Source organism: Calidris pugnax, unplaced genomic scaffold (genome assembly GCF_001431845.1).
Source record: "Calidris pugnax isolate Ruff unplaced genomic scaffold, ASM143184v1 scaffold27, whole genome shotgun sequence".
NCBI classification, from domain to species: Eukaryota; Metazoa; Chordata; class Aves; order Charadriiformes; family Scolopacidae; genus Calidris; species Calidris pugnax.
The window spans coordinates 11,262,043-11,282,506 of NW_015090893.1; the positions used below are offsets into that span (position 1 = coordinate 11,262,043).

Below are 20,464 nucleotides of genomic sequence, written 5' to 3' on the forward strand. Positions count from 1 at the left end.
CGGCAGGATCAGGTGCAGCAAATATTCCCAGGAATTTAGAGGTCCTGTAACCACCTGGGTTAAACTAAGCACAGGTATGGGGGCTTCCCTCCTGTTGGTGAATCCAGAGACTTAAAACTGTGACAACAAGGCAGCCAAATATCCATGCAGTCTTTGAGAGCAGGCAGGAAGGCTCCTTTTTTGCTACTTAAGGATTACTGTACCTCAGTCAGGCTGATTTCAGGGCACACTCTCCAAGCACAAGACACCACATCCTCATTTATGCCCCCCACCCTAAGCCAGATCCAGCGAAATACAAGATTTTTCTAAATAACTTTGATATAATAAATGCTGCCAACTTCTTTCTTGGGTGCAAGGTGGATCCCGCTGCATAAACCATTCTCTCCAATTCAGGTAATTCCAGTGCTACAGGTGGCTGCCTCCCCTGCCTCAATACACAGCATAAAAGAGTAAAAACACCCTAATCAAATTAAGCCTTTCCAAAGGAGTCAGGAACCCCCAGCTACAAGAACACAACACAGCATTTTCTCTCCTCATTTCAAGATCTATCTCCCCTCCTTTTCTTTATAAAGGATTAAAAACCACTTTCTTGCAGTGGGAGCATCACCCCCATCTCTTTATGGAAAACTTCACAACATTTAATTCAAAGTGGCATTTACAACTCAAGAAAGATCTCAGCCACTGCTGACAATTCTCCAAAATGACCAGTTCAGGGTGCAGCAGAACATTAAATAAAGTCATCAGAAGTAGCAAGACGAAGGCAGAGCATCACTTGCTGCTGTGTTTAACACCAGCACATCCACAACTGCACCCTGCAGCCCACTCTCTGCATTTCAAGTGGTGTTACAGATGCCCAGAGAAAAGCAATTAAATCACCCAGAGGCAGCGCCTTAAGAGGTGAGACTAGAATGGCTGGGATCCTCCATCACTGAGAGGAGGAGGGCTGGCAGTGTAGGATAGCAGGAGGGCACAGGAACAGCAGATGAAGCTCACAGGAGATCTCTTAAAGCAAATAGAAATATTTCCTTAAATAGCAAGCAGCAAGCTTCACCACCCCATATGGCAGTAAGACCTGGGGGGTGGACACCATGGGCAGCCTCACAGAGGGGTTAGGTGCTCACGGCCAACACGTCCAGAGAGATCCAGGTGAAGATGTGCCCTCACAAGCCTTCCCCTTCCTTCAGGGGAATGGAGAGTCCATCCCTCTGCTCTGCCACCACACCACGAAGCCCAGCCCCACCTCTCTCAGGGATGAAGTCTCTCGGCTTTCCACCTGAGCTCCAGATCACAAGGTTTGAAGTGGCTTCTTCTGAAAAGCACCCTACAGCTGCAGAATCCTAATCGCTGGATGTAGGAGAGGAGAGGACTGAGGAACTGTTGTGCTAGACAGAAGGAAAGACAGTCACCTCTCGGGGAGCAGCTTTATTTCCAAATGCTGTTAGGTAACTGGGACGCAAACACTGCTGCCCTTCCACCTCCATAGCGCTTGCACGTGACACCAGGCTGAGGGCAGAACGCCTCCAGCATCTACACAGCAACAAGCAGGAACATGCTTTGGGGCACGCTACAGCTACTGTGCCTACAAAATGGCTGATTTTTTGGCTCAGGCTCCCCACCCATGCAAGTCCCAACTCTGTTATGGCAACTCAGCATCCTCTGTCACTGCTAACTGCTTCCTGGGGTGGAAGAACAACAGGCTTCTCATCAAGAGGGGAAACCAGCCATATGGACCCACCTGGCCTTACAAGACTAACCTTAAAAAATAGGCTGACACAGACACAGGAGTCCTGGTGATTTGCAGTAACAGACTCGAGCAAATTAACACATTGAACAACCTCAGCCAGGGAAGGGAGGCGAGGGAGTCAAACCCAGCAGCCTCAGAAGCGTGCACCAACTCTGAGGCTAGTAGCCAGCAGGGCTACCCTGCCTTTGCCTCCTGCCTTCACACTTCACTCTGTTTTGAGATATTAGAGCTTCCAGATAAGCTTAGTGCATGGCAAGAAAAAGCATGGCACCAGCTTTAATGCTTTTCTGGAAAAAGGCATGAGAAAGCATCCAGCGTAGCCACCATTAAGAGGAATCTTGTTGACGCTTTCACTTATCTCCTTACAAACATACAATTGTAAGCCCAAGCTCTGTAGGTGCTGTTTTCTGCAACACTAGTGACATGTAACGTGCACTTACTGAAACGCTATCTGCTGCGGACACACACTCCTGCCCCACCCTGGAGGCAGCTGTGAAGGTCCCCAACCAGCTGGAGAGCAGAGGATGGAGTTGTGCCAACCAAAGGACATCTCCAAGTCTGCACCACAGACAGACAAAACCCAACACCCAATGAAGGCAGATCTTCAGCAGGGTGGAGAAAAGCCTCTTACAAACTCAACACATGGGAATACGCCTTTGCTCCTTCAGCCTTAATATTTCACTCTCTCACATGTCCTGAAAACAAGAAAATCATGGAAGGCTTACAAATGTGTTGGGTATAGAGGCATCTTCTGCAACGCTCCAGTGGATCTAGTTATATACCACGGCCTCATTAGCTGGCCGGAGCTCTGGAAACACACACATATGTGTGACTTCCAGCCCTCTGTTCAGTTCATGAAGTCAAATTACACTGTCTCCAATGTTACACCACAGCGCTCAAAACCAGCGAGTTATTTTTACTGAAAACAGCTTTAAGACAATGGAGCTGATTTCCAGACTTCCAAACGCTGATCACACAATGCCTCCACGATCACCAGCGATTTATCCTCACACTACCACGTGAACCAGGGAAATGCGATCCCACGCAAAGGCCAAGATGCCAGCAGGAGGTCAATGTAGTGATGTGTCTGAGGTCACACAAGGCCAAGCCAGGCACTGACCCCCATTCCCAGTGCCTTTGCTACAGGACATCTTCACAAGGTACTACAGCTCTGAGACAACAGGATCTTGCCCCAGAGAAGCTGTGGATGCCCTGTCCTTGGGAATATTCAAGTTGAGGCTGGATGGGGCGCTTTGAGCAACCTGGTCTAGTGAGAGGTGCCCCTGCACAGGGTATGGGGTTGCAACTAGATTATCTTTAAGGTCCCTTCCAACCACAGGGTAGGGGGTTGCAACTAGATTAGGTTAGAAGGGACCTTAAAGATAAACTATTCTATGACTCTATGATCTTACTGACTGGCCTTGGTATCAATGGGTAAAACACAAACCTTTCCTTCAGTCTTGGTACTTCAACAACATCAATCATGATCTTACTGACTGGCCTTGGTATCACTGGGTAAAACACAAACCTTTCCTTCAGTCTTGGTACTTCAACAACATCAACCTGGATGAAGAGCTCCTGGCAGTTTGGGAGAGGCAAGAATTGAGATAATCAATACCCGCTTTTGAAAACTACATCCTCTTACTGATTTGGGACCTACACCCAGAGTAGCCTCCCCTCCGTCCCTAGGACCCCAATTTATTTCTGCAGGGTCCCTCCTGGTAAGGCCGCAAGCACCACTGGGGCCAGGAAGTCTTCATGGGTCTTACACACTGTGTTGCCATCGGTGCATCTCGGTTGTCATTAACAGCGATACTCACCAGCAACACAGACTAAACAAACCAAGGGGGAAGTCTGCGTGTTTTCAAAGTATTGCAAATTAAATATACATCTTCAGGGCCATGGACACACCAAGCTGTATACAACTAACATACAGACTAACAGCAGCAGTTCTAAGTTGACACGTCAACGCTTTCAGTTATGTGTGATCACCAAGTCCTACAAGTTCTGAAACTTTCACCCTGGACACCCAGATCTGCCGTGCTACAATGTACAGGAGAAAAGTAACCTTCCAGTAGGTGTAGTCATCACTATGTGAAAGTATAAATCATGTCACTGTGGTGCAGGCATGGCCAAGTATTAGAAGGGTTTTTTGTTTGTTTGGGTTTTTTGTTTGTTTGAGGAGGTTTTTTGGTTTGGGTTTTTGGATGTTTTGGAGTTTTGTTTGTTTGTTTTGTTTTTGAAATTAACATCTGTCTGTTGCATATTCTTGTACCAGTCTTCTAAATCTGGTTAGTGCTGACCCTTCAGAAAGAGAAGTGCAGGGGACGCATGGGAGAGGGAGGTTTGAAGAACTTAATTTTTTAATTAATACATACCAGACTGGCCGTCAGTTGGAAATATATCTGTAAAAGAAAAAAAAAAAGAAAAAATTAGCATTGCTTGCATCTGGAGTGCGAATCACATTTAAAAGGTCCCTCCTCTCTTGATTTGTTTGCTTTAGCTAAACAGAGGAAGTATTTTCTTAGTATCCCAAGTTAAACATCAATCCAGCTTGGAACCCACCTCAATTCAACCACTTGTTGCAAAAAAGATTTTGAAGGAGTCTGTGTTTACCTGAATGTATTGCTCTCATAAATAACCTTCTACATTGGCTTCTAATAGACAACAGTGAGGGATAAAAAGCTTGTGAGATGAGCTACTTGATGTCACCTCCACACTCCCGCCAGCCAATATTATCAAGTAGAAATGTGCACAAAGAACATCTAACATGGTGACCAGCTGGGGAGCGCAGGTGGCAGCCAAAGCAAAAAGCAAAATGAGCATTTTCCCAATGGTTCTTGGTTTTCATAGCTGTAAGGGACATCAACAGCTGTGCCTGGCTCCAACACAGCACCTACTCCAGACAACAGGCAGCAAGAAGCACACACCCATCACCCGAACGGGTGCCTGTCCCATGGAATATCATGCACAACCCTGGGAGAACACCTTGGCTTTCCCCTTCCCATCTCAGGTGGCTCTACCAGCAAGCACAGCCCACTGTGCAGAGCTGCTGGAGGGCTTCAGATCCCAAAACACATTACTCGACCTTCCCACCCCAAAAGCTCTTTCCAGTTAGAGGTACAGGCCCTTCTCCTGATGGACCCTATTTATTGCTGGAGGAAGACATTCGCTGGGAAGGATCAGACGAAAAATTTGTTCTTTTGAGGAGCACACAGGATAGCACATGTGGAAAATCCTGTTGATAAAGGCTCCCTGAGAAACTATGAAAACAGCACTTTTGAGAGCGTGATACACTGTTTTCTTCAAGGAACTTGGAAGAGAGGGAAGGGAGGCAAGCCAAGGTCCTCCTAGGACAGGGGCAGGCCCCTGGCTCCTGCTTATCAGCTGCCCAAAACACACATTCAGCTGAAAAGTCACAAAAGTTGCAGCAAGGACTACCCCTTGGAAAGGGCAATGCTCTCTGGACCGGGCTCAACCAATGTAGAAAGAGCAAAAACATGCCTCTGACGAAGAGCTCCTATTTCTCTACCTTTGAGAGTGCCCTGTGTTCAAGGCATCCTCAGGCAGGGATGCTTTCATCCCACATATGAGTGGCAGAGGAAAATAGGAAAAAAAAAATACTCAAAGTTCTCTCTGACATTACACAGTTATGGTCTGTGGCCACACTGAAGGTATTATCTCAGGGAAAAAAAAACAAACCAGCATATCCAGAAAATCCTCCAAGCACTAAGCTGGGTCCTTTGCAGATCCACCTGCACATCACCCAGGTGCATCTAAACATCCTGTATTTCTGTGATGGTTGCTGACAAGGTCAGGCTCCTACAACAGTGAGTAGAAACACCCTGTACTTGATCTAACAGGTCCCAAACAAGAAGCAAGTTCTGCATTTCCCTACTTGGGCAACTCCCAGACAGCTTCTCCTCAGAGGAACAAAGTAGAAGCACCAGTTAATGAATCTCACCTGCTTGGATCAGCTGGCTGTAATGGCTATTACCAAAAAATGAAATTTTAATAATAATAGAATGGCTGAGAATAGGAATTCCTTTGTGCCAGCCAAGAACAACAGGCCTTGATAACTGTTCCTCTTGCTATACCCCTGCCAGGTGCGGTTCCCCAGTGTGCACTCCTGTTAGACCATCCAACCAACTCCCTGTCAAATGCACGCCGCACCCTGACCAGCCACCTGCACAACCAGCCATCCACAAGAGGTCCAGGCTACCCCCTTCTAGAAACCACAACTCCTCGACAGCAGATTTGCCACCACATTTACTAGAAAAGCAGTGGGAACTCCTCAGTGGCTTAGATCAGCAGAAAGCAAGGATCACGGATGATGGCCAGGGGCAGATATTGCTCATATTCACCTTGAGCATTTGCCAGTGTAACTCCTGTTGAGGGAGGACACTTGCCTCCAGTCCTCGGCCCTCTTGACTGGGAGAGATTGAGCCTGTCCAACTCATCACACCTACGATTAACGCAGATTGGACTCTAAGCTCTCAAAAACAGAGACAAAGAGCACTTGCAGGCCAAGAACGAGCATGGAGCAATCAGTCTGCAGGACTTGCTCAGCTGAAAAGACAGGGTTGCTGGGAGGACACGTATGAGGCAGGGCTGGTCAGGGACTGCCAAGCATGATGACCCTTTGGGACGCCTTCTTCCCTTGCAAGCACCAGTGACTAGATTAGAAATTAGCCTGCCAATTAAGGGCAGCACCTGCAGTGCCCAAGAGAAGTCTAAATCAGGCAGCACTTTCTTTTCCCAAGAAAGCCATGGTGGGGAAGGAGACAGAAACGTGTGGCTGGCAGGGCAAAGATAAAGCCCTAGGGCTGCTCTCCAAGGAGCCTGTCTACCGTACTGCAGGACACGCTTCCCGGCCAAGTCAGCTCCCATCCCAATGCTCCCAAGGTTAAAAATCAAACACAAAGGACCCAGCCACAGAGACCAAGCTGTGATTTTGCTCAGCAAAGTCCCAACACAGAAAGTCAAAGCCAGCCTCACCGACTCCTCCCGCCACACACACCACTTTCCCACCCGCTTCCCCCGAAGGCACCCCAATGCTGGGTATCCCGACGCAGGCCAGATGCTGTGGACAATGATGTTCTGCAGCAGCTCTCCATCATCCCACTGGCCACCTCTGCCCCTGCCTGCATGACACCTCCCAGCCAAATCCAGACCACTGATACAAACCAGCCCCAGGCAGCCAAATGGGAAGGAGCAAGAATTAACGGTATCGCGATGCAAGCAAAGAAGACCCATGAAATTTGGGCCATGTGGTCTCACATTTCCTTCCCCTTCTTGCATGCAGACAGTTTTATTGAGTAGCATGAACCCAGAGCCAGAAAGAATTGGTGTCTAAACAGAGGGATTATAATCACCACAGGCACCAATGATCTCTCCTTCATTGCAGCGCCAGCCTCTGCTAAGCCAGGTGTTTCCCAAATTCTTTACCATCCTACTCAGCTCTGTACATTATCCATACAGCCTACAACATCTCAGCGGAAACCGTGCTTCACGAGTCTCCCTGTTATCAGCAGAGGGGGATGGAGGAAGGAGTGAGGAGGAGGAGGTCAAGGCTGCGTGTCACAGCCGGCAGGATGTCAGGACGGGCGCCAAGCACCCCCTTCAGGACCATCACATGAGGGTGTAGACACCAGACAGAGGTGCTTGCTCTGAACACCAGTACCCAGAGCTGCTGCACCAAAAGCTCAGGAGACATAACCAAATTGAGGGCAGCTGCCCTTATTTTAGGTGGATGCTGGATACAGAATCCCAGTTTTTACCTGATGTTATTTTTAAACACAGGAGGAGACTGTATGCTAAAATGGGGCATTTAAAGAAAAAAAGCTGATTCATCTACACACATAACCCCTTCCCCAGGGGCTACCTGGCCACTGCTGCTATTCAGGTATCTGGGACAGGTCCAGAAAGGCTACCCCATTTACGAGCCCGCATTTCCCCTCCACTGCTCCTCTGCTCACAGCAGAAGCATGCTACCAGCCAGACCCTCTACCAGCCACGCTTCAGTGCCAAATCCAGCCACCCCCACAGGAAGCCTGCCTTCTCCCTGCCGAGGGGCTACAGCTGGGAAGGGACCCCCACCAGTCGTTGTCCATCCCCAGCCCTCTGCCACGGGTACCCCTCTTCTGCCAGTGATGCTGCTTCTTCCCAGCAGGGCCCAGGCAGCAGCGGCTGAAGAGCAGCTCATTAGCCCTGACGCAAGAAGTGCTGACTCGTTATTACAGCAACCCGCAGCCCTAACTGCCGAGAGAGGGGCAGCACGGCCCCAGGCTGAGCACCAGCGAGAACCAGCTCCCCACTTCTGCTCTCTAAACAGGGGGAAAAACAACCTCAGTGTGCTTTATGTCACCTGCCAGTCACCAAAGTCGGTGTCTGCCAAACAAGGGCTGCTCTGCTGTGTGCACAGGTACAAGGCACACAGGACACGGGGTTCATCCACCCTGCCACTGCCACAGGAAGACACCAGCTGATTTGTTCCGGCATTCGACCCATGAAGTTGTAACTAAATCATCCTCCACGTTTTGCAGACAAAAAGACTTGGATGTCAGCATTAATAAATAAATAAATAAATAAATGACCTCTCCAAGGTCACACGGGGACTCAGCAGCAGAGATGTGACCAGAACCTGGTGGTGATGGCTCGAAAGCTGCAGGGCTGTGCCGGCTGCCCAGGAGAGGGATGGGGATGGGAAATACTGGTGGATGGCAGGATCACTGGGGATCTCTCCTCCTAACCTGACCTGCCGCCCGGCGGGGACGATTCTGTTCTGCTCCTCTGGCTACAATGGCAATCCTCCCAGAGCAAACAGAATAAGCAGGGAAAAGGTCCAAATTACATAGTCCAGCGTTTGCTGCAAAGAGACCAGTGCTGCTTGAATCGCTTCTCTGTCCCCAGGCAACATTTCAGCTCAAATCTCTATCACCTGGCTCCCCCTCGGAGGCCAAGGCAGTGCCTGCAGAGGTTCCCGAGACAGTTACAGGCCTCTTCAAAGCAACACTCAGCAGAGAAGGGGGCGAGGTCTGCTAGGAAAAAGCAGCAAAGCAAGAAACCCCAAACTCAAAGATTAGCATGGCCAATTAAGCCCCTCCTGAGATCTTGCTTGCTTCCTGCTCCCCTCCTTCATTACCTGCCAAGCAGGCTTGGGAAGGGTCCGGCTCTCAGCCACCCAGATCTTCCCAACCCCCCCCAAGTCTGGGCAGACACTTCCCAAGCCTCTTAACAACACTCAGCTACTGTAGTAAGTATCTTTAGCTCCTGAAAGAGAAACTGAAGCTTGAGACAGACAGATCAACCCTAACCTGATGTTGGTTAGATCCTAAGACACCAATAAGGTCTGTGCAAAAACAAGACAAGAAGCTACAGGAGCATTTAATGGCTCCCAAATCCATTTCTCTGCAAGGGTATCCAGACCACTGACCCTGCTAAGTGGTCTTCTGCTCTCCATTCAGAGCAGAGGCTTAGTTGTCTCTCAGATACCCCCATCACCTACACTGGTTGAAGAGCTGCAGCCAGTTTGAACTCTGACATCCACTTCCCACAAACTATCTGGAAACAAATACTTGAAAGAGGTTTTCAGTCTATAAACATCCATGGTTTTGGTGAAGCTCAGCTGGGGTGCCCCTGTTAAGTTCAGGCAGTTGAAAAGGGATGAAGACTTCCAGCATCACCAAGCTGGAGGAGGAACACCCCTGGAAAAAAAATCACCCACTCCAAAATCAGAGCATTATCTGTCCGAGACAGTTCCCTAGCTTTAACTTCACACCACACACTAAACTAAATTAGTACCTTAATGCTGATGTTTAGTCTCTTCTGGACAGAAGGGAGCAGAGCTGACCAGCCAGGGCTGCGACTCTGGCTGAACACACAGTCACCAGTGGGACCAGCACCCTGCCAAGCAAAAGCACCTTTCAGGGATCCACTTGGAAGAGGGTCCAGGTCTCTTCTTCAAGCACCAGAGATGCCAGCGGGGTTCTGGGGAATGCATCTGCTCAGCCTGACCAGAAAAACGAGCGCTCTCCAAACAGACAGCCCCGTGAATCCAACACTCCTGTATGCGCAGGCACACAAGGAATAACTGTAAGGTCACGGCTGTTTTTTCTCCCATCCACTTATCAGTGCTTGCACTGGAGAGAACAAACAGTGGGTGTTCTCTCCCATTAACCCTCTCCCATCTCCAAAATGGAGAAGCAGCAAAGCGCTGCAGCTCCAAGTGTGAGCCCTAACACTTCTATTCACTCACCCGACAAAAACCTGCAGAGAAAGAACAAGGCACATTGAAGGTGCTTGATTGCTGTTCCCTGTGAAGCAGCTGGTGTGGCCCAGCTCCCTGCCTCACATCCTTTAATCACCAGTAAGCCCGAAGGGACACTGCTGGAAGTCTCCAGCCTTCCAGGAGACCAAGCCTACATGAATATGGGCCCAGTGATCACAGCCACCCTCTCCAAATTGTTCTTTGAGCTACTGGGTATTGAACAGGCAGTAAAATTTCAGGGATGATCAAGCAAAATTAACATGCCTCAGAGATTCTTGCTGAAATACAGGCATCATTTTGGTGAGGCCCCAAAGCCAACTGGATCCCAGGCTGTGGAAACCAATAGAGGACAGAGTCTCTCTCTGACAGGGTTATCACAGGCTGCTCTACAACGCACTTTTGTGTGTGTGCATCAAGGGCAGGCAGTCTCAGACACCACAACAAAGCTCTGCCTGAGGACAGCTCAATAAGGAGGGAGCAAGACAGATCCTTCTCCCTATGGAGAAGAATCCATTACTGCAGCCAGAAATCCAGCCTCTCTGTGAAAGAGGATCCTCCCCTACCTCAAGAGCATCGGTATCACCGGCCTGCCCCATAACATCAGGCAGGGATGCCATAAATCCCTGTGAAAACCACAGGAAGAGAAAATTGCAAGGCTCTCTCCACCTCAGGGCTGCAGGCAGCGGGCCAAGCAGGGGGTCTGTAGGATACACAAGGCAGCACAGTGAAGACAACATAATTAAATCTCTTAACTGAATTAGAAATCATCAGACTCACAGTCTGAGATGCTCCCCCACTCCAGTCCAAGCTATCTGGTTGGTTTTAATCAAACACACAGCTTTTCTAATCACTCTGCAAACTCCATCCTTGCTTGGTTCCACTTCTCTGCCATTAATTAGATAACTCAGATTTCAGCTCCAACTGAAGAGGGTTGTCTGCCTGTAATCTGCCATGTCTCCTCCAAATCATCTTCCCAGTTGTACTTACAGGTTTAATTTCACATTTTAAAAGGGTGGGTCACTTACAGCAAATTCTTCCCTGCACAGCATGCAAATGTCAAATCTGTCATTCTCAGATTTAAAAAAAAAAAGGGGGGGGTGGAGCTGGAAGAGTTCACCTGAGATTGGGAAGCTAAAAGAAATCAGTCCCTCTTTTGCTCAGCTCAGTGCAAGACCCTCTGCAGTGGCAGAGGATTTCTGAGCACTCAGAAAATGCATTAGATCATATTAGGTATTCCCCCGAGCTCTCAAGGTTTAACTGGGAGTTGGGAAGTGAAATTTAATATGATTACAGCCAGCAAAGTCTCATGCTTTGTCATCTGAGCACATGGCGGAGACACCTCCGTGATTCGCTTTTCTGTCTTGTTGGGTGGGATCTCGTGCACAAATATCCTATCACGTCTATTTCAGTTGGAGTTAAACCCCCAACAACGATTTTGGGATGCATTTCTCCACATTTCAGTATCTGCTGCTACAGTCACATCATTTCTCAGCACCATGCATACTGGTGTCATTCTTTATAGTCATTCTCTACGCTTAATTTTTTGCTCTGCTTTTCTTTTTACTTGCCCCCATGCACAGCCCTGTAGCTGACTTGGCAACATGAGCCCATCTGGAGGTACATGAGTAGGGCAAAGTGCTTCAGTCACTCCTTTAAATAGCATTTTTTTTGTGCTAGATGAGGCCAAGAGCATTGCTACTTGTTATTATGGTCAAATCTTTATTTTCTGTAGGCTTGTTCTGGGAGGCTGGGAGAGCTGATGAAAAGATCTTCCTCCCGAGTTATGCTGACTTTGAGACTCTTTCGAAGGGCTACATTAAAGTTATAAAACTATTGTAGTGAAAATCCTAAGTGTCTTGGAGGAATAAACTCAGTGCTTTTTTTACAACATTTAATACAAAAAAAAAAAAAAAAAAAAAAATGTAAACACAGAGTTTCTGACACTTAATAGAAAGATTTGACCTTGTAAAGCTTAAACCCATTAGTTCATTTGGCCTGGCCTCCTGTCTATCTCATGGCTTGTGTTGAGAACAGAATTTGGTTGTTGAGTGTCAGCATACTTCCCTGAAACTCATCCTACAGTGTTTTTTTTACAAAATTTAAAAAAAAAAAAAAAAAAAAAGAGAAGATCTGACCTTGCAGAATCTGAAGAAATTAATTTCCTGTCGTTTGAAGTGAATGTTGGCTTATCAAACATTTGAGTGTTGCTTATTAACTGTAAGTTCTCACTTCCATCACTAGCTTCAGCATCTTGTAAACACACAAACCAGATAGTTTGGCAACTAACATTTGGTAAATTAATAATCACTCATTTGCACCACTAACCAGAAGCTTTCAAAAGCAGTTATAAAGGGAAAAAGAAGAAAAAAAAAAGGCAAAGTGAATTTAGTGTGAAGGCTGAATATATATTACAAATAGTCTGCTCAGAGACAGCGCAAAGTATTTAGCAACGTACCCACCTCCCGGCAGCACCTCCGAGTCACCAGGCAGGTAAGACACCAATCTCCCCACACGCTTTTTACTTTCCCATCAACAAAACTCTACTACCCTTTCTTCATTTTTGTGGCTTTTCCAATTTCATACTTGTTTCCCCACATATTCAGTCAGGAAAAACTCACCTTTTTTTTTTTTCCTCTCAGCGTTTCAGACATCTGAAAGCCTAACTTATCTAGCCCTGAAAACTCTCTGTTCCCTCCACACACGCATCCGGCAGGCGAGTCAAAGAAGTCAAATGACTACCAGGAAAGGAGAAGCAGAGATAAGCAGCCCCCCTCGCCCTCCCTCTCTCTCCAGCAGATCCCTTCCAGCGCGGCCATGCCCTGCAGACTGCAGAGTCACTCTGCGGGAGCGCGGCACACGCCGCCGCTCAGCCGGAAAAACGTGCTCGGGACGGGCTCTGCTTCCTCCCACCGCCCCCCTGAGCCGGCAGGGCTGCACCCCCAGACCTGGGCTGGGAAGAGCAGGGCAGCACTGGACACCCCCAGCCCCTCCAAGGCCTTGTGGAAAGGACACGCAGCACATTTCCGACCCCCCACCCAGCTTTCCAGTCGTGGTTTAACTCTGCCTCATGTGTCAAGGACATGTGAGGTTCACAAGCCCCATCCCTCCTCATTGCCCCCCTGGCTATCACTTTCACCATCACCAAGGGATTGCTGCAGAGCCTGCCAGAGACCAAACTAGTAACCCTGTGGTGAAGCACCAGAGATGCTTCTCCTCCACCACCTTCCTCGTGGGGCAGGGATGCCTCTCCTGGACCCCCACCAGAGATACTTCTCCTCCACTACCTTCCTCATGGGGCAGGGATGCCTCTCCTGGACCCCACCAGAGATGCTTCTCCTCCACCACCTTCCTCATGGGGCAGAGATGCCTCTCCTGGACCCCACCAGAGATGCTTCTCCTTCACCACCTTCCTTGTGGGGCAGGGATGCGTCTCCTGGGCACCACCAGAGGCCAGGGCCACTTTGGGGAGCAAGCTGGGAGTGGAGAGAGGCACCTGCAGGCATGTGGCCAGGTCACAGGCCAGCTCTGCCTGATAAAGCAGCAGGTCGCAGACCTGTTTCCAGCCACTTCAAGGGGTGCCCAGCAGGAAGCGAATGTGGTTCTCCAGGAGCACAGGTCAGGGCAAGCTGCACCCGCCAGCACGTTGTGCATGCCACGCATGCTCTGCAGGGAACCAGAGTGCCATTTTCTAGATCAAACGAAGAAAGGGTGCCTGTGTCACCTCTGAGCGCCACCAGAACCAGACTGAGCAGCACTGACAGACCTCAGTCACACCAAGAGCCACCTCCACTGGCCACTTCTAAGGCAAACGGAGGCTTCCCCTGACCCATCACGCTGGAGCATACAACCCAGCCAGGGCTACCATGGCCACCTTCCCACACACCGTCAGCCCCAAGCTATCCGCAGCAGAGATCTCCACCAATCCTTCCGACTTGTGACCATGTAAAGGAACAGGATGACTCAAAACCAAGAAAACAAAAGTTAAATCACAACCGCTGCAGAGTACCAGAGCCCACCATGTGTTCCTGTACAGCGCTGTAACACATGGAGTGTTGAGGAAAGCTGCTGCTCCTAAGTCAGCTTTGCTCCAGAAGGACACTGAAGGTAAACCACTGATAATGCAGGTATTAGATGAGGCAGTTCACAGCCCTTCCTCCCTCTCTTTGCATGTCACAGCAGAATATCCCCCGTACACGTAGCTGTAATGCTGCAGGAAGAGCTCTTGATCCAGGCAAAATCCATAGCGAGTGTCACACCAAAGCTGGGCCAGATGACTTCCTGAGGATGGCTCCGGCAGCTCAGCTGACACCAGCAGCCCGGTGCAACACTGAACCAGCAGAGTCACAACACATCACCCACCAACTCGCTCAGAAAAGGCAAGCAATCCACCCAGGCCTGCCCACAGAAGCCCCCCAGACTGCAGCACAAACACAGGCTCTGACAGAGGAAAGTTCAGTTAGGAGGATCTTCTGGGAACCTGCAATTACAGGATGAGCCTTTGTTTAGAAACATGTTGACACTTGACTTTACCACCATATTTCCACAACCCTTCCCAAAAAAAAAAAAACAAACCCGTGCATCTTGCGCAGTCCCAGAGGACCCAGCAGCAAACCTATTTTCACCAAACGCCTCGTGCCAGTTTTTACTCCACGGCTGCAGGACCTTCACGTGTGCATCCACCTCCCCTTTCAGCCAAGCAATCCAGACTGACCCTGACCCAGGACTCTCCCCACAAAGAAGTCTGGTAATTGATTTAACCAAGGCCAAATTCAGTTCCCATTTGTTCTGGTCACCAATTATTGTTGCCTAAATGCACAAGTAGCTGCTTTAAGTTCTCACAGCACAGCATTAACTTCTTCAAAGCCTTTCTTTTACCTCTCCTCTGACCAGTTCAAGGCATGCAGCTGTATCATTTGCTATTAGATGTTCAGATTAGCCAGTTGTTTCAGTGCAAGGAGAAAAGTCTCCCAACTCCACTCAGAGATCACTAACAAGGACCCAGACCTGCAGAGTAAGTTTGGAGCTGAAGCCTTGTCTCAAGCAAAGAAAAGGACAAATGCAGAGCTGGCCGTGCTGGAAAACACACATCCACCCAGAGCTCTCCCTAATCCCAGGAGACGACCTCTTGGCCATACAAAGCTCCACCAGGATGGCATTACCACCGTGAGAGAGCCCAGCAGGCATCACCAAGGTTGCACCATCTCTTTCCCTGAGGTCCCTGCGTGCACAGCAAGCCAGGGATCTGACAGAGCAGGGAGGCTTAAGCCCTTGGTAGGAAGTGAGCAAAGGCTCCAATGCCAAAATGACCAGAGGATAAATAACGTTTTAAAGACCATAATGTAAATGCATATCGTGGTTGGGAATGAACAAAGCTCACCACTCCCAACTGGACTTACACTAAGAGCAGAGCAAAAAGCCTTTCTAGCTCTCCTGTCGGCTACTTGCCAGCTCTACAGTGAGGCCACCCTACCTCCATTTACCTGGTTCCTGAGATGGAGGCAGAACTCCCCTGAGAGGTGCATCACAATCCCCTGGCAGTATTCAAGTGTATTTAAGTTTTCATTAAGATGACTAGTTTTTTTTAAACCCTTGCTCTTCACAGCTGTAGTAAGTGCAAGGACTTAAAACATTCAACCTGGTCTAGCCAGCAGAGCTTTCTACTAAAATGCCCGTTCCTTATTTAGCCAAACAAGCACTACCACTGAGGTGGTGTGGGAGATTCATTACTAAGTAGTTTCAAGCATGCAAAGAGCAACCGAACTCTATCCAAGTCAGCATTTGGCGTTCCCCTGAGGATAATTTCACACTATTCGAGCACAGCGAAAGGATCAGGTGTCATAATCTGGAAGGGAGAGCAGAGCATTGCAGCCCCAGTGCCCCCATTCCCAGCCCCACTTTTTGTACTTGATTTCTCTTCACATCTGACCCAAGTCCTTCTGCTGCCCAACCCAATGATCCCAGACGGAATCCTGGTGGAAACCTTCGTGGCATCACAGGACATAAACAGCTTAAAAGAAGAGTTGCTAGGGCAAGGAGGTGGTTGGTGAGAATCCTCCAGCGATGCCTCGGACCTGGCAATCTGGAACCAGAGGTTGCAGCAGGAGCGAGCGTCGAAGCCCAGCAAATGGGGCCAGTGAGTCAGCTCTCGGGAGCTGCGCCGCATTCTCCAGCCTTCCCGAAACAAACAGTGCAGAACAGGGCAAAGGTCCAGCACAAAGCTGAAGGGCAAAGGTATGCGGGGGAGGGAAAACACCAAGCTTCACGTTTTTTTGGAGCGGCGAGTTCCATTTACCCTCATCCTTCCCAACAAGACGGGAAGAGTTACTCAAACGTGAGTTGTGGGATCAGAACAAAACAGCATTTCAGAGAGGAAACTTGGGGCGGTCGGATGGGGGGGGAGGAGGATTCCTGCTGCGATAGCAGCTCTGTTGCAACAAACAGCCAGGAGAGCTCCACAATTACGTGCCACGACAGAGCGAGAATTGCCCAACACCACTTTGGAAATAGGTGTGTGCAGCAGCACCGAGCTGGATGCCCAAGCAGGCAGATGCGCGCACCTACTCTGAACGCAAAGAAGTGCCAAAGGTAAAACAAGCTTCCCATACACCTTATCTCCCGTACTGGAGGCTGGTTTCAAGGAAAGCCCTATGGGGAGTTACTCAGCGAGGGGTGAGAAGCTCATGAATCTTCCCCTGCCTCCTCCTCAGTACCAGTAGCCAACGCAGGCTCTGCTCCGGCATAAAGCAACACGGGCTCTCTCTGAACAATAGTCAGGTAACCTCCGGTGCTTGCTGCTGGCAACTAAGGTGTGCCTTCTGGAAAGTACTGCTTATCCACCCAGTGCCTCTGCCAAACGGCAAGCAAGACACTCTACTCAAGAAATTAAAACACCCCCCGCATCTCCACTAGGAAATACACCGCTTTCTCCTGGCTGAGCTCTTGCAACGAGAATGAAAACCGGCATAAAAGTTAGCACAGGTGAAGCTCGGGAATTGCAGTGCCAGTCATTAAGCCCTGTGTGCTCTTACTTCCAAGATGTAAAATGGCTTTTAAAATTAAGAAGTGCCAAGTGCCTTGATGCAACATTTCTTGAAATAAATCCAGCAGGTTTTCAAAACGGGGTGCTGTTAACACCTGTCTGCACCAACGCTTGCATCAGCACCAGCCCTGGTGCAGGGCACAGCGGAGGAGTACGACATGTTCCAGAAGGTCGAGCTGTCTTAACTGCAAACCACACTTCTCCTCTATAGGAGAATTTGAGAAGATACTTTGAATTTGTTTTATAGCCAAAAGCGTGAAGCTGGTTTTCCCAGAAAATGTTTCCTTCACTGCTGCAGACACACACACTACCATCACGCCTTCGCCAGTCAGGCTGCTGGCTGCATTTATTTACATGATAAGAAGAGAACGTACAATAACGAGGGGACAGTCACTCAGACATTGTTACTGGATCATTAGAGAGTAAAAATGAGGGATCATTACCAGCTCTGCCAGCGTCCCTCACCAGTGTCAAGCACAAGCCTTGCCACATCGGACAAGACCCTGTTACCTTGGGACTCAAAGGATCCCCTCAGCTCTTGTACCCCGGCTCTGAAACGCACACGGATAGAAACGTAACACGCATCTTGCTGAGGCACCAGGGCAGATTTTCTGGTGTGTGTCTCCAGCTGAGGCCCCAGCCACCGCTTACAGCATCAGCATTATCGCTCTTGTCTAACTCGATCTAATGGTTGCTCCACTTACTGCCACGGCGTCGGGCTTTTGGGAGGAGGGGTTAAGAGGCAAGGAGAGTGCTTTGCTCCAACAGTCCTCCTTCCTGAAAAAGCAGAAACATTTACCCAAAACACCCTATTACAGACCTCACTGCCAACCTGGAGCGTAAAAATGCTGCAGCAGGTAGGCAAGAGACAAACTTCTGAAGATAAATCTTAATCCATTAAAAAAAAAAAAAAAAAAAAGGACACTGTTCTTCAGTCCCTACATCAACTGCCCCCCCAACGCATTCAACTTTCCCAGCTGCAGCAAGTCAAACAGTTCAAAGCACCTAGAGGTGGATTTGTTAAGCTCTTCCCTATCCATGTTCCGACAAAGACAGCAGAAACTCAAAGATCTTGAGGGCAGCTCTGTTTTCTCTGGGCCAGAGCTCAATGCCTTTACTTTTATAAGCACCAATTCCAACAAAGACCATTACAGAATGGGTGAACACCTAAGAAGTAGCTCTTGTCCATTAAATGTGCTCCATGGGTCTGTAATTAATATAATCATTATAAAAAAAATTAGGGCTTTCAAAGCCTGTAAAACAAGTCACAGAGGGATCCCTTTATCTTTTACAGGGCTCCTTGGTCTCCTCACCACCTCTGGCAGGACAAGGGCTGGAAACATTAGTATCTCCAGCACACAAGCATTGCTGGATCCTGAGCCATGGTTTTCTAAGCTCTGCTGAAAACCCAAAAACGTCCAGTGGTGCCTCTCCAGAGTTTAAAAGCTCTCAATCCGCTTCAAGTGTCCAAAGGAGTTGCTTTCCTTAGGCAATCCTCCTGGAGGTCACTGCAACATGACGACTCACCTCACCAGCACCGTCTTTCACACAAAACTCACGCTCCATACCTTTTTTTGTGAGCATCTGCCAAAAGAAATCCTCCACCCAAAGCAGCGAAGACACCACAGGAGCCTGCAAAAATCTACAAGAAGGTGCTTGGGCAAAGGGCCGCCAGGCAAGGTCAGCTGCCAGCCTGCCTCTCGTGGGAGTTCGCCAGCCGTGTTTATTTTACACGTTCTCTTTTCTCCTAACGAACAGGCAGCAAAAGAAACAATGCCCCAAGAGAGGAGAGCCAAGTGGCAGCGTCTGGGGCACTGCAGGAACCAGTCGCTGCTGCCAAGCGTCCCAAAACGCACCACTAACCAATTCCATTATTATACACCTTCGGGAATACGGGCACAATCAAGCCAGACCCAAGAAAATTCGGAGTGTTGCAGCATTACTCCTTTATCCTACCATAGGGTGGACATGCTACCAACATATGCTCGCTCTCTCAAAAAAATAAAAATAATCTCAGGAGTTGCAAGGGCCCCCTTCCTTGTGTGGGGCAGACTGCCTCGTCTCTGCTTATGTTGACGTGTCACCCACCTTTGCAACGAGGCTGGTAACGAATATGGACGCACCTTAGACCTGAGCCCGAAACAGGAGCGTTCAGTCTTGTGTTTTTGCATCTTTTTGGTTTATTTCTAGGGACTGTTACCCCAGAAGGCAGTGAGATTGAGCACAGCTTCCACACAAAGGAGCAATGTGACTGGTTTTATGTCATATTGCAAGAGGCAAATGCAGACAGCAACGCTGTCCTGGATTTCGTTACACTTTGCTTACGCTGATGTGTACAATAACAAACCATCACACAATTGGAACATGGACTTTTACCTGGCACAATTAACTTCACCTATATACTCTCAATTAAGATGACAGCTTTCCAGGTGGAAATTGTAGAGCTGTCCACCTTCCAAAGATCAATACCTTTGATGAATCATCACGCTTGGCTGTAACACTTCTTGCAAAACACATGCACATACAGTAACAGGGAATCTGATGTCACATATGGCAGCGCGATTTCGGAGTTAACACAGAGAGGCCGAAAAAAAAAAATATATATATCAAAAGAGTCTTTCCCAAAAACAAGACGCTCAGTGAAAACTTTTTTGCTTTTGCCATTTTTTTTTGCAGCGATTGCCTGGAAGGCGGTGTGAGCGATGCCCTCCAGGTAGGAGCAGGACCCATCCCAACTTCCGAGGAAATGGTGCTCTGCGATCCCAGCCTTTGCTGACGACAGCGGCGGGTTCCCCAGCCCGTTGGGACAGCTAGCGTCTCCCCGTCCCCTCTCCTTCCCCTTTTGAAGGGGACACACACCTCGACCCCCCCATCTCCCCCCCCAGGGGAGGCCCTGCCCGCCTGCCCGCTGACAGCCCCCAACCCTCCGCCGCAGCCCCCGGCCCCGCCGCCATGAGTCGGCAGAGAAAGGCGGCGCGGCCTTGCACGCCGGGGGAGCCGCCGCCGCCGCACACGTGGGCAACGCCAGGCCGCGGCCCGGGGAACGGCCCCATCCCGGGGGTGTGTGGGTCTGTGTGTGGGGGACGGTGGCGGACGAAAGGGTCGGGGAACGGAACGGCGGGGGGGTGGCCGGGCCGCGCTGCCCTCCCCGTAGAGGTGGAGGGCGGGGGGAGGGTGGGGAAGCCGCAGGCCGGCGGCGCCCGGGGAAGCGACCACGTTGCCTGCGCTGCGGCGGAATGCTGGGAGCGGAGGGGGAAGGAGGCGGAGGGGGGGGGGGGGGGGGGGGGGGGGGGAGGGGCTTTTACCAGGGGGGCAGCCGGGATTGCTTTCGTTTCCCCCACCCTCCATTTTCTACGACCCCCCCCCCCCCGGGTTTTGGGGGCCCCCCCGCCCCCCCCCCCCCCCCCCCCCC

General features: G+C 49.6%; 1 protein-coding gene across 1 annotated transcript in view; it reads right to left on the minus strand.

The window, feature by feature from the left end:
• LARP1 (La ribonucleoprotein domain family, member 1) overlaps positions 1-20,105 on the minus strand; it is a 46,945-nt gene extending 26,840 nt beyond the window's left edge. The window contains exons 1-2 of the mRNA XM_014947760.1: positions 19,976-20,105; positions 4,123-4,149 (exon numbers count right to left, since the gene is read on the minus strand). Of these exons, the coding sequence (XP_014803246.1) occupies positions 4,123-4,149; positions 19,976-20,105 (157 nt within the window). The remainder of the gene's footprint in view (positions 1-4,122; positions 4,150-19,975) is intronic.
• Positions 20,106-20,464: the final 359 nt, after the last annotated feature.